This window comes from Micromys minutus, assembly GCF_963924665.1.
Source record: "Micromys minutus genome assembly, chromosome: 13".
NCBI classification, from domain to species: Eukaryota; Metazoa; Chordata; class Mammalia; order Rodentia; family Muridae; genus Micromys; species Micromys minutus.
This window is the reverse complement of record NC_137982.1, coordinates 1,100,656-1,120,429: the sequence shown is the minus strand read 5'-3', so window position 1 is coordinate 1,120,429 and position 19,774 is coordinate 1,100,656. Positions and strand designations below refer to the sequence as shown.

The following is a 19,774-nucleotide window of genomic DNA, read 5'->3' as shown; positions in this document are numbered from 1 at the left end:
GCTGCAGTTAGGAGAACTGCACCCAGAGCAGCAAAGTGTTCTCCACAGGGAGCAGGTCACTGAGTGGCTGGTGGTTAGGGATGGGAACCCGTCTGTCCTATGGGAAGTTATTTGACTTTGGAGTTTACAGAAGCGGCTTGTGAGGGGTTGTCGTCAGCACTTTCCTGACAGGCCAGAGAGGTGGGTTATCTCAGGAAAGCACCACAATGAGGAGCCTGTCTGCCTCTTCCAACGAATGTGCGAATGTGCCAGCAGTGCCCACCAGTGCAGGAGCACAGCTTTTGGCAAGGAATTAAGTTTTTGCTTGTGGGTTTTTTTTTTTTTTAATTTTATTATTTTTTTGAGATGGGGTTTCTCTGCATAGCCCTGGCTGTCCTGGAACTCACTCTGTAGACCAGGCTGGCCTTGAACTCACAGTGCTCCCTTTGCCTGGGCTGGAATTAAACACACATCACAGCCCAGCTGGCAAGAAGCTTGTTAGGCAACTTGTGGACTGGTCATGTCTGAACCAAATCAAGCCTGTTTTTAACTTGAAGTGGTAACGTGGGAGTTGTCTTGGTTACTTTTCTATTGCCATGACACAACTCCATGACCAAAGCCAACTGAGGATGCAGCTGAGCGTTTACATTTGATCTGTAGCATACATGGAGAGGGGAGGGGAAAAAGCATGCCAACTGGGAATGCTGTGGGCATTTGAAACCCCGAAGTTCACCCCTAGTGACACACATCCTTTAACAAGGCCACACATCCAAATCTTCCCAACTACAAACTGAGGACCAAATGTATGGTGTGGGGGGGGACCATTCTCATTGAAACTACAGCATACTACTCCATGAACCCCCACTCCCTATAGACTTGTGGCCCTATCATAATGTAAAAACAAACAAACAAACAAACAAAAACCTAAACAAAGAAAAAAAAGAAATTTAACACACACATACACACACACACACACACACACACACACACACACACACACACAGAGTCCACCTTCTAAAGTCCCCATAGTCTTTCAGCCTAAGCAGTTTCAAAGTCTAAACTCAAGTCAAATTCTTAACTCTTCTCTCCTATCCTTCCTAACACACAGTGGCAATGAACACAGACGACCATTCCACAAGAGAGCAAAGGGGCAGAGTAAGGAAGTATTGGACAAAAGCAGGATGGGCAAACTCCAAATCTAGAGCAATAGCTCCATGTCTGATGGCAAAGGTCTTAATGGCTCTGCCCTTCCAGCTTTGCTGACTGCAACACATTTGTCTCCTGGGCTGATCCACGCCCAGTGTAGCTCTCCCTGGCAGACATCCCATGGCCCCAGCTTCTCCAGCATCTTGGGAGCCTCCAGCACAGCCCAGGCTTCACTTTCATAGCTTTACTTAATGGCCTCTCTGGGCCTCCGTCAGGGACTCCCCTGCCACACACCTGGCCTCTGGAGCTTTCCTTATCTGCAGAGGAAGATTCCACAGCCCGTATGCCTGTACCATCCTGACTGTACAGCCAGAGCCACATGGCCCCTGCTACCAACTGCTCTCTCCTCCTTGGATTACATTTGCACAGACTTTGGCTTTAGGAGCAGATAGTTCCTTAGGCCCTCTCTGTTCGCAGGCTGCAGGACAGGCTGGGTGGAGTCCCACCCTGAGGCACCACTCCCTTTCTTCCAATCTCTCCATCCCTTTCAGCACAAGCCACGGCTCCTCCATCAAGTTTGCAGGGGCTTTCTCCGCACACTGTACTCTTTATCTTTGCCCACTGGCACGTTCTCATTGCAGACCTAAGAGGAACCACCAATAACTGTGTGCAGTCAGTGTTGGGCTGTCTTGAAACCAGATTCTCAGGACTGGAGCAAAACCAGCCACATTCTTCTTCAGAGTACCACAAGCATGGTGTCTATCCACTTGCTAATATGGTCCTCCTCTGAAACCTCTTGAGCTGGACTTCCACAGTCCACACAGCTATCAGCACCCTGTCTTCCAGGCTCCTAGGGATGGCTCCTGGTTACATTGTTCAGCCACTTTCCTGGAGTCTCAAAGGAGTCCCCAATTTCCCAGTAAACAGTATGGTCAGGCCTGTCACAGCAGCATCCCAGTCCCTGGTTACTGTTCTGTCTGAGTTGTTTTCCTGTTACCAACCAAGGCAACTTATAAATGTAAGCATTTAGTTGGGGCTTATTTATAGTTTCAGAGGATGAGTTCATGGCTATCCTGTGGGGATCATGCAGCAGACGGGCTGGTGCTGGAGCAGTAGCCCAGAGCTCACATCTACCCATAAAGCAGAGGAGGAGCCAAGTGGGAATGATGTAGGCTTTTGAAAATCTCAACACCCCTCTCCAGTGACATAACTCTTCCAATAAGGCCACACCTCCTAATCCTTTCCAAATAGTTCTACCAACTGGGGACCAAGTATTCAAATTTGAGCCTTGTGGGGGGGGGGTTCTCATTCAGATTGCCACAGGGATTATTAAAAAAGTCATGGGACATGTCTAAATTTCTCTTCAGGCAGGCACATGAGAAGGGTCAGAGAAACAGAGGGATAATACATAACTTAATGATTGTGCACACAGGGTCTTGTTCATGCTACTTACACATAGCAGGAAAGAAGCGTTTGATAAAGAGGCTTAGGGCTTTATGTTAGCAGAAACGGGACTTGTTTCTTACCTCCTATGAGAGGAAGAGGAGATCCAGAGAGGACGTGGTCAGTATTATCTGTCTATCTATCTATCTATCTATCTATCTATCTATCTATCTATCTATCTACCTACCTACCTACCTATCTATCTATCATCTATCTATCTATCTATCTATCTATCTATCTATCTATCTATCTATCTATCATCTATCTATTTATCTATCTATCATCATCTATCTATCTATCTATCTATCATCTATCTATCTATCATCTATCTATCTATCTATCTATCTATCTATCTATCTATCATCTATCTATCTATCTATCAATCATCTATCTATCTATCTATCTATCATCTATCTATCTATCATCTATCTATCTATCTATCATCTATCTATCTATCATCTATCTATCTCTCTATCTATCTATCTATCTATCTATCTATCTATCTATCGTCTATCTATCTATCTATCTATCTATCTATCTATCTATCTATCTTTTGTTATTTTATGTGCATGGATGTTTTGCTTGCATGTATGTTTGTGTGCCACATGCCTGTCTGGTACCATCAGAATCCACATAGAATATTGGACACCTTGGAGCTGGAGTCACAGATGGTATGAGCTGCCATGTGGGTGTTGGAATTGAACCTGTTCCTTTGGGAGAGCAGTAAGAATTCTTATCTTAGTTATTTCTATTGCTGTGAAGAGACAACATGACCAAGGTAACTCTTAAAAAGGGAAGCATTTAACTGCTAATATTTTTAGAGGGTATATTAGTCAAGGTTCTCTAGAATAACAACTTCTAGAATGAATCTCTATGTATAGAAGGGAATTTATTAAGATGACTAATCTGATTATGGCTGTCCATGAATGGAGAGTCCAAGAATCCAGGAGTTGTTCAGCCCCAAGGCTGAATGTCTCAGTTTGTCTTCAGTAAATGCTGGAGTCCTTAAGATGTGGGCTCTAAGGCTGGGAAGCAGTGGACTTGTTAGCAAGATGAGGCCGACCAGGTGAAGAGCAGAAACTTCCTTCTGCCATTTCCTTACAAAATACAGGTTTCCAGCAGTAGGGTGGCTCCAAATCACTCTGGATTAAAGGCGAGTCTCTACCTCAAAGAGCTAGACTAAAAGTGCGTTTTCCTACTTCAAATTAAGCAAAAACCCTCCTAGGTGTGCCCTCCATTTTTGGGTTTTAGTTAATTCCCGATGTAGTCAAGCCATCACATATATATGTATATATTCTTAAGTATAACCTGTCCAGTCCATGTGATGTGTGGGCTTTCAGGACTGACTGCACTGGGCGGCCATCGGTGTGCTGTTCCCTGAGAAGGGTCTCCACTTTTGCTCTCAGCCTTTCCGTTACCTGTGGCTCTTTGTGTAGGGTTGAGGCCTCAGGCTCTTCCCCGTCCAGTTTGGCACGTTTGTTCATGTTTGGGTGATCTTGTTGATGAGACGTTGTGGGTATAACTTCTGATGTTACGAAGAGACACAGTCTCACAGCCAGTTCCTGATCCTCTGGCCCTTTCCAGTCTTTCTGCCCGGTCTCCGCAGTGTTCTCTGGGCTCCACACTGCAGTTTTATTGGTTGTGATTTTTCTCTAGTTGTATCTATTTGTTGCAAAGAGAAGTTTCCTTTTGGGGGTTGAAGACTTACCTGTATCTAACATTGCTACTTTCCTTCTACAGGTAGAGGACAACACATATTTCTTTTGGTTAGGAATTATGCTGGTTTAGTAAATTAGAGATTCTAGATTCTCTTCCAATAACCATGATTTCATTAGCACTACGTAATTAGCTGGGTTTCCAGTACCAGGCACGGCATCTGCCTTGCTGGACAATTCTTAAGTGCAATCAGAGAGTTGCTGGTTACTGCCAAGGTGTGTGCCAGCACTACACCCTTAGGTCATCACGCCACACTGCCCACTGACGTGGCTCAGAGGCATCATACCTGGGGAGGAGTGTTGGTTGCTTCCTCCTTTGGAAGCTTGCATGGCACCTTTAAGTACCATGAAAGCCAGTTCTCAAGAAGGGGGCATTACGTCAATTCTAGCTCAGGGTCTCTGGTCCCTGTTCCTGAAGTACATGGTTTCTTCAGCAATAGGGACTTACCTTCAGTGCTCTCTTGTCCCTGAGTTGGCCCCCAGCCCAGGAGGACAAAGGGCATACTGTCAAGATACAGAGTTCAGATGGCCCATGAGTAGGACAGAAGTGACCATTGAGATCATCTTAACTGAGGCAGCTCAACTTTAACTGGGGTGAATCAAGGGTTATATAGATTTGGGGAATGGGGTGGGGACTTTTAGAGTGGGTGTGTATCATTGGCTCTGGTTTAGGCTACCTCATTTGTATAGAGAGGCACTCCAGGAAATCCAAGTGCTTGCTAGATCAGGACAAAGGAAGCAGAACCTGTAATCTCAGTAATGCTATGACCTTCTGCAGGTAGAGGATGTGGGGTGTGGGAGCTCCCAGACAAGGTCAGAGAAGGAGCCCTGCTGATAAAGGGAGTCCTGTCTGGACAATGGTAGACTTTCACTCTGATTAGCAGGGCCCAACCAGCTTCCATGTCTAGGGGCGAGCAGAGGGCTACAGCAACAGCAGCGTGCTTTGTAATGTAATGATCGAAATTACTAACCATGCTCAGTAGAAGTAAGGAGGACAGTGTGACTACTTAGCTTCTCAGAAGCAGAAGTCTTGATTTAAGATGAGAGGAAGTGGTTTGTGCAGATCCTGACCCACAAGGAGAAATACAGGCGCTCTAGTCTGGAGGGGGGTGGCCACAGCAGTGCTGTCTGATGGGGGAGGGGTGGCCACAGCAGTGCTGTCAGATGGGGGAGGGGTGGGTCACAGCAGTGCTGTCTGATGGGGGCGGGGTGGGTCACAGCAGTGCTGTCTGATGGGGGAGGGGTGGCCACAGCAGTGCTGTCTGATGGGGGAGGGGTGGGTCACAGCAGTGCTGTCTGATGGGGGAGGGGTGGGTCACAGCAGTGCTGTCTGATGGGGGAGGGGTGGTCACAGCAGTGCTGTCAGATGGGGGAGGGGTGGGTTACAGCAGTGCTGTCAGATGGGGGAGGGGTGGTCACAGCAGTGCTGTCTGATGGGGGAGGGGTGGGTCACAGCAGTGCTGTCTGATGGGGGAGGGGTGGGTCACAGCAGTACTGTTTTTTAGGAAGATAATTTTGAGGGTAGACTTACAGAGAGGTTGCTGGCCTTGGTGGCTGTGTGTCTTCACAGGTGGGGTGTGTGAATGGTTGAGTGTTGGGATTCTGAATGTCAGTTCTGGCCTAGAGACAGGTATTTTGGTGACAGTCAGTCCAGGGATCTAGGGCTGCCAAAGAACAGAGTCTGCAAGTTTATGGGGCTGGAGGGCAGAGATCTGACAAGGGCCTTGCTGACAAACCTGGCTTTCAGGCAGGGCTCAGGCATCCAGCTACCTGTGTCCAGCTCTCTAAAGGAAAGTGCCTATCCTCAGCGTCCACCTCATTTGTGGTTTGTTCTACAGTAGTCACACACGGAGATTCACTACTACCTTTAGCCAAGTACTCTGGGGTCCATGAACAGAAAAACAGTTGTGGAATTAAGTTGGATTAAGGGGAGCTTTCTCTTCTGGGGGCTTTGTTATGTTCTTAGCTGTTTAGATCACTCCTGGGCCCTAAGCTATCTTGGGCCAGGCTTAGGGTGAGAGCTATAGCCTAAGAGGCTTGTAGAGAGTGCAGGGTAGAGGTGCACGTAGCTTGAATTGGTGACCTATTGAAGACATGACTAGCCATAACCTTGGAGCATACAGAGCTTCTTTTAGGAGGAATTATCTTTGAAGCTGCTCATGGAAGCCACAGGTTTCCTACCAAGGAGCTGTCCTACCAGACTGAGGCGAGGCATGTAGCCCTCGGGAGATCCTGAGTAGCCTTTGGCTCTCAGGCTTGTTACTACTGTTGGGCAATGGTTGGAGATGTGCAGTTTCTCTGGTCTTCTGGGAGCCTCCATCCAGGGAAGGCTTTGTGGGGCAAAACCAGGTCTGACCCAAACCTGAACTCCCAGCCTAGGCCTTCTGAAGAGGTCGCCTGGGGGCCAGCACACTGGTGTGGCCATAGATGTCTGCCCAGGGGCCAGCACACTGGTGTGGCCATAGATGTCTGCCCAGGGGCCAGCACACTGATGTGGCTGTGGATGTTTGCCCAGGGGCCAGCACACTGGTGTGGCCGTAGATGTCTGCCCAGGGGCCAGCACACTGATGTGGCCGTAGATGTCTGCCCAGGGGCCAGCACACTGATGTGGCCGTGGATGTTTGCCCAGGGGCCAGCACACTGGTGTGGCCGTAGATGTCTGCCCAGGGGCCAGCACACTGATGTGGCTGTGGATGTTTGCCTACTCTGTTTGCCTACCCGTCTCATCTCCTTTTCTCCAGACAAACGATGCGGCCGGCAACACGTGGAACTGGTTGTACTTCATCCCTCTCATCATCATTGGCTCCTTCTTCATGCTCAACCTGGTGCTGGGTGTGCTTTCGGGGTAAGAACCGTGGCTGGGGCGTGCCCTGCTCATTCTTAGTCCCATGGGCACACGACACGCTTCTTTTCACACCCAGGCTCCTGTTTGGAGCTTCCACCCTATATGGAACAGGGAAGTTATATCACAGAGATGGTAATGCGGGTCAGACCTGACCTGACTCTGCCCCCACCTGAGCAGCACAATCCTGACGGCCCATTTGTCGCATTCCGAAGACTTCTGACCAGGCCTCTGGCTCCCAAGATGGGTGGAAATAGAGCCACTGTCAGGATAAGAGTAGATGATGAGGACAGTTCTCTGCCCCCCAGTTTCTCCGTGTGTCTTATGCTGGGTGTGGCTGTCACTAGTGTGACTTTCCAGGGCACCTTTGCAGAGGCCACTTAAACCTCCAGTCTAGGCGACTGTCTCAGTCACTGTTCTATTGCTATGAACAAGCTCCATGAACAAGGCAACTATAAGAGAAAACACTTAGTTGGGGGCTGGCTTACAGTTTTACAGGCTTAATCTGCAGACACTGGAGCAGTAGCTGAGAGTTGTACATCTTGATAGAGAGTGATAGAGATAGATAGTACAGACAGGCAGACAGACAGGCAGACAGACTGAGACTGACCCCCTAGACCTAGTGTGGACTTTTGAAGCCTCAAAGCCTACCTCCACTGATATAAGTCCTCCAATGAGGCCACACCTCCTAATCCCTCTAAAATAGTGTCACTCTCTAATGACCAAGCATCCAGACGTGTGTCTGTGGGGCCATTCCTATTCAAACGCCACAGTGGCATAGGGGAACGAGGCTGTGAAAGCACCTGAGGACGTGGCATCTCAGTGGAGATCCAGTGAGGTTAGAAATGAACCAGGTAGATGATGGGTACACCATGGGTAAGTAAAGCACAGTAGGCTGCCAGCTCAGCCCTAGTGAGGGTATGGCACTGCCGTGCTCTGGACGCCCCGAGCCGGAGCCAGGCACGACGCGTCTAAATCAGCATAGTCCTGCATACCCATGCTCACCGCAGCTGCTCGCTTTTCCTTCCTACATGGTGTAGAGAGTTTGCCAAGGAGCGGGAGCGAGTTGAGAACCGCCGCGCCTTCCTGAAGCTCCGCAGGCAGCAGCAGATTGAGCGCGAACTGAATGGGTACTTGGAGTGGATCTTCAAGGCAGGTGAGTGTGCGTGGAAGTGGGCAGGACACTGCTCTGTACCGTGTCCACCCTACCGCCATCCTGGGCTCTGCGGCGGGGCTTAGTGTAGAAGGCTGGCTCACAGCACACTGTCATATGATGCTCACAAGCCCCTCACTCCACGCTGGACCCGAGTGCCGTGCGACTGCTCCACCCGCTCTGTCGCCCTTTCCTTGAACACTGTAAACCTAAGCTCTAGCCTACCTCCTCCACTCCCCTCTGTGTGGGATTTTCTCTTCCGTGTGAGCTGTTCCCCTCTGTGTGAGCTGCTCCCTTCCATGTGGGCTGCTCTTCAGCCTGAGGTCTTACAAATGCTTCCTCGGTGATAAACTTACACACACAGTGATCCATTCATACATATCTAGGAGGACTATCTGTAGGTTGTAGGTTGGACCTGGGATGGACTTTGCTTGGGGCACGATTTGGGTATTGGTAGGAGGCACGCAGTCGCAGCCTGCTGGTGTGGGCATGTGTACTGAGGCAGGCTGGTACTTCAGACCACTTCCGCAAGATTTCCTGGGATGGGTCCTTTTCAGGGGATGAGTATCAAGATTTTGACCTGAGCTTTGTCCTTCACAGAGGAAGTCATGTTGGCAGAGGAGGACAAGAATGCAGAAGAGAAGTCCCCTTTGGATGGTAAGTGGCCTCCAGATCGCTCCTCACATGGTGGAAGCTCAGACACCTGTTTCCCCAGGGCACTGCTCTGTGTTAGATGCTTTTACATCTGCCACGATTGCATAGGAGCCATAGAATCTGAACATCCTGGTTGTCTTTGTTGGAAGTTATGCTGGACAGTGTTGCTTCTAGAAGCTTCATACCGGCAGGGTTTGAAGTGAGCTGTCTGTCTCTAGACCTAGGGTTAGTCCCAAGGCTGTGGAGGACTCTGGACCCCATCCATAGCTCTTACTAGAGTTGGGGACCACCACTCTGGGGGGCATCTACAGTTGTCTGCACAGTCTCATAGGAAGGGTGGGGGCAGATAGCATGGTGTGCAGAGCTGAACAAACCCCCACGCCCCTCATCCCTGCCCTTGCCCCAGATGGTTGTGTCTAAGTCTGTTTAGTGGTCATGCCTCCCTAGTGTCCTTGTCTTGGAGGGAAGAGAAAGAAGAGTGACCCACAAAATTCCATGCCCTTTCTGTGTGAGGAATGAGAAGGGCCCAAGTGCCAGGGTCAGGACAGGAACGGAGATAAAGTGGACTGTTCTCAGCTGAGAGCCTTGAGGTGGGTTACCTGAAGCTGCCACTCACAGTGTTCTCAACATCCATTGTTTAAAGCAGTGTTGAAGAGAGCTGCCACCAAGAAGAGCCGAAATGACCTCATCCATGCAGAAGAGGGGGAGGACCGGTTTGTAGACCTCTGTGCTGCTGGTGAGTCTCTGAAGATGCTTCTGATGCTATGAAGCCCCTGACTGGAGTAGACGTCACACATGGGCTCCTTCTGGCATTGCTCTGACTACTTCTGGGATTCTTGCCTTTCTGGTACCTGGTCACTCCCTACAGAACCTTTCCCTGGATGCTACTTCTTTTGCCTGCATTACACCCTGTGGTCAGAGAACCCAGGGAGGAAGGGGCAGTTTCTGCTTATCTTCCCCTGATCCTCCCTTTCCTTGCATGGGCCTATAATACCCTGCCTCTGTGTCTTCCTTCTTTCTGAGATGGTGAGATAATTTTTATTAGGTTTAAAAAGGTTAATTTTTCTTGCAGACCTAGGACTTTTCTTTCCTTCAGTGCCACAGACACCTGACTTCCCTTTTGGAAGTCCTAATGTGCCTAATTCTGCCAGGAGGAGTCTGGCCCCTGTGGCTGCCTGGGAGAAGCGCAGACCCCAGCGGTGCTAAGGCCCTCCTGGCTCCGAAGCAGTGAGTGCCTCAGGGGGAGATCACTGGATGCAGCTCCCTGCCTACTGTTGTCTGTGCGCCATGACAATGAGAAATACTGCCCTAAATTCTTGTAACCATTTGTTTTTTCTTAGCTGTGCCTTTGTCTCTACAGATAGGCACACCAGGGTAGGTGTCCTAAGGGTAGACTGAAGACTGTTAGAATTGCACAGGCCAGTGGATGGCCCCACACCCATGCATATGTAGGCAGTACAAAGTGACCTTGTGGGTTAGTAAGAAAAATTAAAACAGGACATGAAGTTTGGAGGAGGTGGGCAAGGGAGGGGTGGATCTGGGAGAACTTGGGGGAGGGGCAGGAAGAAACTATGATCCAGATACAGTTTTGTAATTTGGACCTTATTTAGCATCTATTTTTTAAAATTTATTTATTTATTATATATAAGTACACTGTAGCTGTCTTCAGACACACCAGAAGAGGGCATCAGATCTCATTACAGATGGTTGTGAGCCACCATGTGGGATTTGAACTCGGGACCTGTAGGAGAGCAGTCAGTCAGTGCTCTTAACCACCGCGCTATCTCTGTAGCCCCAAGCATCTGTTTTTTATTCCCATAGAGTTGCATGTAGCGCTCTTAGCTTGGTCCCTTTTGTGTGTAGCCAATGTCGTGTCTGTGTCAATGATATTCCAGGAGTTGTTTGAGGCATTCAAGCTGCTGGGTGTCTGTTTCAGCAAAGTATTGGATGAGACGGATGATAGCAAAATGTCCAGCACATTGGATGGCGCTGTGTTTGAAGAGTGGAAGGCTCGGGAAGGGTCTGAAAGGTCGGGGCATAGTGGTGCTGTTTGTTTTAACCAGCATGGCCGCAGATGGCCCTAGGACAAAGGGTATCTTTGAATAAGGAGCTGGAAAAGACTATCATGAGAAAAAGCCTCCTAGAAACAAGTATCCAGACCCTAAGACAGGAATGTGGCTAGCATTCGAGAGGACTGTCAAAGCTTAAAGGTAGGCTGCATCCTGGCCAGGATCCCAGGTAGCCTTTATTGGTCTGATGACCTCATGTCTGGCTTTCACTGGAGCAGGAACTGTGCCTCCTGGGGATGTGGAAGAGAGACTAAACAGGGCAAGGGACAAGTAGGAAGCCAGTTCTGAAGGCCAACGTACAAATCAAACACAGGACCCTGTGCCTGGCTTTGGAGGTAGTAAAGAAGAAGATGGTAAATTCTTGGACTTTAGGTCTCTTTGAAGCCAGTCCAGTCAGGTGTGTCTGAGAAGCAGAGAGGGAGGAGCTCTGGCAGAGAGAGAGAGAGCTGTGGGCTGAGTCTCTCAGGGTTCTGAGGCTGACACAAATCCTGTTAGCATGGCTTTGCTGCTTGTGGTCCTCAGTGTATCTTCAGTTTTTTTTTTTTTTTCTAATTAGGATCATATAAAACTAATATGTATATATTGGTGAATGTTAGATATTCTGCTTTTAAGATTTCTTTGATTATATCTATTTCTCACTTATAATTGATTATTTTATCATTATATTCTATATTGCTTTGATTTCTCATTTTCTAATTTATTTTAAATACTTACTTTTATCTGTGTTTGTGTGTGTGCCTGTGTGAGTTTATGTGCACTACATGGTGTAGGTGCCTACAGGGCCCAGAGGGTATGGGATCTCGGGAAGCAGAGTAGCAGCCGTCAGTGAGTTGCTTGATGTGGGTGCTAGGAACTGAGTGCAGGTCCTCTGTGAGTGCCAGGAACTGAGTGCAGGTCCTCTGCAAGTGCTAGGAACTGAGTGCAGGTCCTCGGCGAGTGCTAGGAACTGAGTACAGGTCCTCTGAGTGCTAGGAACTGAGTGCAGGTCCTCTGTGAGTGCTAGGATCTGAGTACAGTCCTCTGTGAGTGCTAGGAACTGAGTGCAGGTCCTCTGCGAGTGCTAGGAACTGAGTGCAGGTCCTCTGTGAGTGCTAGGAACTGAGTGCAGGTCCTCTGTGAGTGCTAGGAACTGAGTACAGGTCCTCTGTGAGTGCTAGGAACTGAGTCCAGGTTCTCTGCGAGTGCTAGGAACTGAGTGCAGGTCCTCTGTGAGTGCTGGGAACTGAGTGCAGGTCCTCTGCGAGTGCTAGGAACTGAGTACAGGTCCTCTGAGTGCTAGGAACTGAGTGCAGGTCCTCTGCGAGTGCTAGGAACTGAGTGCAGATCCTCTGCGAGTGCTAGGAACTGAGTACAGTCCTCTGTGAGTGCTAGGAACTGAGTGCAGGTCCTCTGAGTGCTAGGAACTGAGTGCAGGTCCTCTGTGAGTGCTAGGAACTGAGTGCAGGTCCTCTGTGAGTGCTAGGAACTGAGTACAGGTCCTCTGTGAGTGCTAGGAACTGAGTGCAGGTCCTCTGTGAGTGCTGGGAACTGAGTGCAGGTCCTCTGCGAGTGCTAGGAACTGAGTACAGGTCCTCTGAGTGCTAGAAACTGAGTGCAGGTCCTCTGCGAGTGCTAGGAACTGAGTGCAGATCCTCTGCGAGTGCTAGGAACTGAGTACAGTCCTCTGTGAGTGCTAGGAACTGAGTGCAGGTCCTCTGAGTGCTAGGAACTGAGTGCAGGTCCTCTGTGAGTGCTGGGAACTGAGTGCAGGTCCTCTGTGAGTGCTGGGAACTGAGTGCAGGTCCTCTGCGAGAGCATTGAGCACTGTTCACCACTGAGCTTTCTCTCCAGCTTACTTCACGTTTTTTTTTCTAAAACAAAACCTTGATTTTATGTTCATGAATGTTTTGCCTGCATATATCTACCATGTGTGTGCTTATAGATGATTGTGAATCACCATGTGGGTGCTGGGAACCACTGAGCTTTCTCTCCCTTTCCCTTCCCTTCCCTTCCCTTCCTTCTCTTCTCTTCTCTTCTCTTCTCTTCTCTTCTCTTCTCTTCTCTTCTCTTCTCTTCTCTTCTCTTCTCTTCTCTCCTCCTCTCCTCCCCCACCCCTCTCTTTTCCCCTCTTCCCTCTTCCTTCTCCCCTTTCTCCTCTCTCCTCCTCTTCCACTCTCTCTTCCTTTCTTTCTCATTCTCTTTCCTTTCTTTCTTCTTCTTTTGTTTGTTTTGCTTTTTGAGACAGGGTTTCTTTGTGTAGCTCTGGCTGTCCTGGGACTAGCTTTGTAGACCAGGCTGGCCTGGAACTCACAGAGATCCACCTGCCTCTGCCTCCTGAGTGCTGGGATTAAGGCATGCGCCACTGCCCACTCCCTTTCTAATATTTTAAAAACAGATCGTTTTATTTTTCTTTGTTCTTAAAATGATGTGGCTTTTGGGTTATGTGCTTTCCTTTCTGTAAAGCTTTGCTACAATGTATTCCTTTTTGTTGGTACTTACATTGTATGCTTTACTTTCCTCTTTAAGCCAAAGGTTGTCTAGGAGTTTGCTTCTTAATTGATATGAAGGAGCAACGATCTTTAGACAATCTTTAATCTGAATTTTATCAAATAATAATCGGAAAATGTGGCCAATAAATCTTCTTAGGTTGATAAATTAAACTTTGTAACCAGTCTTAATATTTCATTAGTGGTGGCTGAGAATTCACATCCACAAGCTGGAGGCAGAGAGAGATGTGACTAGGCTTGGTGTGAGCCTTTGAAACTGCAAAGCCCACGCCTCCAGTGACTTTTCTCTTCCACCCAGGCCACACCTTCTAACTCTTCCTAAACATTCCACCAACTGGGAAGCAAACTTTCAAATATATAAGCCTCTGTGGGCCATTCTTACTCACACCACCAGATTCTTTTTCTCACCGAGTCTTGTTTTGTTTCAATTAGCTTGGTATTATCCTTAAATCCATTAAACTCTGAGATAATTTCCTATCTCCACAGAACCCAAGAATGATGGCATGTTGCTTGAGCTATGTAACTAACTAACTAACTTTCTCTCTCTCTCTCTCTCTCTCTCTCTCTCTCTCTCTCTCTCTCTCTCTCTCTCTCTCACTCACTCTCTCTCTCTCTCTCTTCCTTCCTTCCTTTCTTCTTTCCTTTCTTCCTTCCCTCCTCTCTCCCTTCCCTCCCTCCCTCTCTCTTTCCTTCCTTTCATTAATTAATTTATTCATCTTACATCCTGATTGCAGCTCCCCATTCCCTCCTCATGCAGCCCCTCCCTTCTCCCCTTCTCTTCTGAGAAGAGGGATGCTGCCTTCTCTGTCACCCCACCCTGGCACATCAAGTCACTGAAGGACTAGATAAATTTTCTTCCACTGAAGCCCAGGTTAGGGGAACAGAATCCACAGGTAGGCACTAGAGTCAGGGACAACATCCACTCCAGGTTTTGGGGGACCCACATGAAGACCAAGCTATACATCTGCTACATCTGTGGGGGGAGGGCTAGGTCCAGTTCCTGCTTACTCTTTGGTTAGTGGCTCAATCTCTGGGAGCCCCAAAAGGTCCAGGATAGTTGACTCTGTTGGTCTTCTTGTGGAGTCCCTATCACCTTGGGGTTCCTTAATCCTCCCCACAACTCTTCCTTAAGACTCCCTAAACATCCAAGTGTGGATGTGGTTCTCTGCCTCCCACTGGCTGCTGGATAGAGCCTCTCAGAGGACAGTTGTGCTGGGCTCCTACCTGCAAGCATATCAAAGTATCATTAATAGTGCCAGGGATTAGTTCTTGCCCATGGGCCAGTCATTGGTTGGCCATTCCTTTGTCTCTGCTCAGTCTTTGTCCCTGCATCTTGTAGTCAGGTCACATTTTGGGTCAAAGGTTTTGTGGGTAGTTCTTATCTCTCCATTGGGAGTCCTGCCTGGCCACGAGAGGTGGCCACATCCATTTCCACACCCCCACTACTGGGAGTCTCAGCTAGAGTCACCACCATAGACTCCCTATAGCCTCCCCTGTCCCAGGTGTGTGGCACGTCTTTGAGATGCCGCCCCACCCCTGCTGAAGCCATTCTCTCTCTTCCCTGCTTTTTCCACCTGATTCCCTAATTCCTCCCCCCCACCCAGTTTCCTCCTTCTTTCCATCTCTGATGTCTATCTTATTTACCTGTCTGAGTAAGAGTCAAGCATCCTCCCTTGGGCTCTTCTTGCTATTTACCTTCTTTGGGTCTGTTAATTGCAGTGTGGTTATACTGTACTTTATGGATAATATCCACTTATATCATGCATGTTTATTTTGGGTCTGGACTGCCTCACTCGAGATATTTTCTAGTTCTATTTACTTGCCTGCAACTTTCATGATATCGTTGATTTAGTATTCCATAATGCAGATGAAAAACATTGTCTTTATTCATTCTTCAGTTGAGGGATATCTGGGTTGTTTATAGTTTCTGGCTATTACAAATGAAGCTGATATGACCATAGTTAAGCCAGTATCCTTGTGGGATGGTGGAGCATCTTTTGGGTATAGCTGGATATTGAGGTAGAACTATTTTGAATCTTCTGAGAAACAACCAAATTAATTTCAAGAGTTGTTGTACATGTTTGCACTTCCACCAGTAATGGAGGAGTGTTCCCCTTGCTCCACATCCTCACCAGCATGTACTATCATTTGAGTTTTTGATCGTAGCCATTCTGATGGGTATAAAGTAGAATCCCAGGGTCATTTTGATTTGCATTTCCCTGATGACTAATGAAGTTGAACATTTGTTTAGGTGCTTCTCAGCCATTCTAGATTCCTCTGTTGAGAATTCTCTATTTAACTCTGTACCCCATTTTTAAATTGGTTTATCTGGGTTGTTGGTATCTAAATTTTTAAGTTCTTTATATATTTTAGATATTGCCCCTCTGTCGGATATAGAGTTAGTGAAGAATAGATTTTTCTATTCTGTAGGCTGCTGTTTTGTCCTTTGATGGTGTCTTTGCCTTACAGAAGCTTTTCAGTGTCACCAGACCCCATTTCTTAATTGTTAATCTTAGTGCTAAGGGTGTTATGTTTAGTAAGTTTTCTCCTATACCAATGTGTTCAAGGCTATCCACACTTTCTCTTCTATTAGATTTAGTGTATCAGGTTTTATGTTGAGGTTGATCCACTTGGACTTGAGCTTTGTGCAGGGTGATAGATATTGAACTATTTGCATTTGTCTACATGTTGATATGCAGTTAGACCAGCACCATTGTTGAAGATTTCTTTTTTCCATTGTATGGTCTTTTGCTTCTTTGTAAAAAATCAAGTGTCCATCAGTGTGTGGGTTTATTTTTGGATCTTTGATTCTATTCCATTGATCAATCTGTTTGTTTCTATACCAATATCATGCCATTTTTATTACTGTTGCTCTGTAGTACAGCTTGAAGTCAGGGATGGTGATACCTCCAGAAGTTCTTTTATTGTTTGGGATTGTGTTAGCTATCCTGGGTTTTTGTTTTTTCCATAAGTTGAGAATTGTTCTTTCAAGATCTGTAATGAATTGTGTTGTAATTTTGATGGGAATTACATTGAATCTGTAGATTGCTTTTGGTAAGATGGCCATTTTCAGTATGTTAATCCTACTGATCAATGAGTATGGGAGATCTTTTCATCTAGATTTTGTCAAAGGCTTTTTCAGCATCTAATGAAATTATTATGTGTTTTTCTTTCTTTCAGTTTGTTTATATCATGGATTATGTTGATGATCTTTTTTTATATTGAACCACTCCTGCCTCCCTGGAATGAAGCCTACTTGATCATGGTGGATGATGTCTTTGATGTGTTCAGTTTGCAAATATGTTATTGAGTATATTTGCATCAATACTTATAAGGAGATTGATCTGAAATTCTCTTTCTTTGTTGAGTCTTTGTGTAGTTTAGGTATTAGAGTGACCATGGCCTCATACAATAAGATTGGTAATGTTCCTTCTGTTTCTGTTTTGTGGAATAGTTTGAGGAGTATTGGTATTAACTCTTTGAAAGTCTGGTAGAGTTCTGCGCTAAAACCATCTAGCCCTGGGCTTTTTCTTTTTTTCTTTTTTGGTTGGGAGACTTTTAATGACTGCTTCTATTTCCTTCGGGGTTATAGGACTATTTAGATAGTTTACCTGATATTAATTTAACTTTGGTAAGTGATGTCTGCCTGGAAAACCATCCATTTCTTTTAGATTTTAAGATTTTGTCAAGTACAGGCTTTTAAAGTAAGACTTAATGATTCTTTGAATTTCCTCAGTGTCTGTTTTATCTCCCTTTTCATGACTGATTTTTAAAATTTGGATTCTGTCTTTCCGCCTTTTAGTTAGGTTGGCTAAGGTTGATTTTTTTTCAAAGAACCAGCTCTTGGCTTTGTTGATTATTTGTGTGGTTCTCTTTGTTTCAGTTTATTGATTTCAGCCCAGAGTTTGATTATATCCTGCCATCTACTTCTCTAGGGTATGCTTGCTTCTTTGTTTCCTAGAGTTTTCAGGTATAGTTTTATATTATTAGCATGAGAATGCTTCTTTCTTTGTGAAGAATTTAGTGCTATGAATTTTCCTCTTAGCACTTCTTTGTGTCCCATAAGTTTGTGTATGCTCTGCTTTCATTTTCATTGAATTCTAGAAAGTCATTAATTTCTTTATTTTTTTCCCCTGACCTAGAGATTATTGAGTAGAGAGTTGTTCAGTTTCCATAAGTTTGTATATTTTCTGCTGTTTCTGTTGTTGAAGTCCATCTTTGATCCATGGTGTTCTGGTAGGCTACAAGGAGTTATTTTAATATTCTTGTATCTGTTGAGGCTTGCTTTGTAACTGACCATATGGTCAGTTTTAGAGAAGTTCTATGAGGTGCTATGAAGAAGGTTTATCCTTTTGTATTTGGGAGAAATGTTCTCTAGATATCTGTTAGGTCCATTTGATTCATAATGTCCATTAATTTTATTATTTCTCTGTTTAGTTTCTGTCTTGATGACCTATCTATTGGTGATAGTGGGATGTTGAAGTCTCCCACTATTAATGTGTGGTGTTTGATGTGTGATTTAAACTTTGGTAAAGTTCTTTTATGAATGTGGGTACCCCTTCATTTGAGGCATAGATGTTCAAAATTGAGACATCATCTTGGTAGATTTTTCTTTTGATGAGGATGAGGTGCCCTTCCCCATTTCTTTTGATTACTTTTGGTTGAAAATATATTTTATTAGATATTAGGATAGCAACACCAGCTTGTTTCTTGGGTTCATTTGCTTGGAAAACCTTTTTCCAGCCTTTTACTTTGAGGTAGTGTCTACCTTTGCTGTTGAGGTGTGCTTCTGGGAAAACCTTTCTCCAGCCTTTTACTCTGAGGTAGTGTCTACCTTTGCTGTTGAGGTGTGCTTCTGGTATTCAGTAGCATGATGGAGCCTGTGCCTTTTATTGGGGGGGGGAGAGGATTAAGACCATTGATGATGAGAGATATTAATTAACAATGATTGCTATTTCCTGTTATTTTGATGGTGGTGGTGTGGTGTTAGTGTGTGTGTGTGTGTGTGTGTGTGTGTGTGTGTGTTTCTTCTGGCTTTGCTAGTGTGGAATTATTTATTTCTTGTGTTGTATGGGTATAGTTACCCTCCTTGTGTTGGAGTTTTACTTCCAGTATACTCTGTAGGGATGGATTAGTAGAAAGATATTATATAAATTTGGTTTTGCCATGGAATATCTTGTTTTTTTCTGTATGGTAATTGAAAGTTTTGATGATTATAGTAGTCAGGGCAGGTATCTGTGATCTTTTAGAGACTGTAAAACATTGCCCTTCTAGCTTTTAAAGTCTCTGTTAAGAAATATGGTATAATTCTATTAGATCTGCCTTTTATATATTACTTGGCCTTTATCCCTTGTAGCTCCTCAGACACGGCAGAAGAGGGCATCGGATCACATTACAGATGGTTATGAGCCACCATGTGGTTGCTGGGAATTGAACTAAGGAACTTTGGAAGACCACTCAGTGTTCTTAACCACTGAGCCATCTCTCCAACTCCCTTTGCAGCTTTTAATATTTTTTCTTTGCTCAGTTCATTTAGTGTTTTTATTATGTCGTGGGAGGATTTTCTGTATGCTTTTTGTATGTTTATAGGTATTTATTTCTTTAGGTTAGGAAAATTTTCTTCTATGATTTTGTTGAAGACTGTTTATGGACCTTTGTGTTCAGAGTCTTTTCCTTCTATTCCTTTTATTCTTAGGGTTGACCTTTTTATAGTGTCCCAAATATCTTGTGTTTTGTGTTAGAAACTTTTTAGATTTAGCATTTTCTTTGACCAATGTATCAATTTCTTCTATGGTATCTTCTATGCCTGAGATTCTTTCTTCCATCTCTTATATTTTGTTGGTGATATTTATGTCTGTAGTTTCTGTTCTCTTTCCTAGGTTTTTCATATCTAAGATTCCCTCAGTTTGTATTTTCCTGTATTTCTTTATATTTATTAATTTCCTCTTTAAGGGTCTTTATCATCTTAAGATTAAATTTAAGGTCATTTTCTTGCAATCCAGATGGTTAGTATATCCAGGGCTTGCTGTAGTAGGATACCTGGGTTCTGGTGTTGCCATATTGTTTCGACTTTGGTTGATTGTGTTCTTATGCTGGCCTTTAGCCATCTGATTATCCCTGTTGTTTACAGGCCTTGTAATCCCTGATGGCAGCAGGCCTTCAGGGATGCAGGCAGAGCTGACCTAGGAAATGGAGTGCAGTGGGACCTGCTGGAATTTACCACTGTTGTGTTTGCTTGGAGGGGTTGGCAGACAGGAAATTATGGTAGGGGTCTCACCTGGTGCTCT

The 19,774-nt window shown here is 45.7% G+C and overlaps 1 protein-coding gene across 3 annotated transcripts in view; it reads left to right on the top strand.

The window, feature by feature from the left end:
- The window catches only part of CACNA1B (calcium voltage-gated channel subunit alpha1 B), a gene marked incomplete at both ends in the record, with an annotated part of 161,608 nt that overhangs the window by 35,472 nt on the left and 106,362 nt on the right, over positions 1-19,774 (top strand). For all 3 annotated transcript variants that reach the window (XM_080928036.1, XM_080928034.1, XM_080928035.1), the window contains 4 exons: positions 7,025-7,128; positions 8,166-8,281; positions 8,879-8,935; positions 9,579-9,668. In XM_080928036.1, the coding sequence (XP_080784162.1) occupies positions 7,025-7,128; positions 8,166-8,281; positions 8,879-8,935; positions 9,579-9,668 (367 nt within the window). The remainder of the gene's footprint in view (positions 1-7,024; positions 7,129-8,165; positions 8,282-8,878; positions 8,936-9,578; positions 9,669-19,774) is intronic.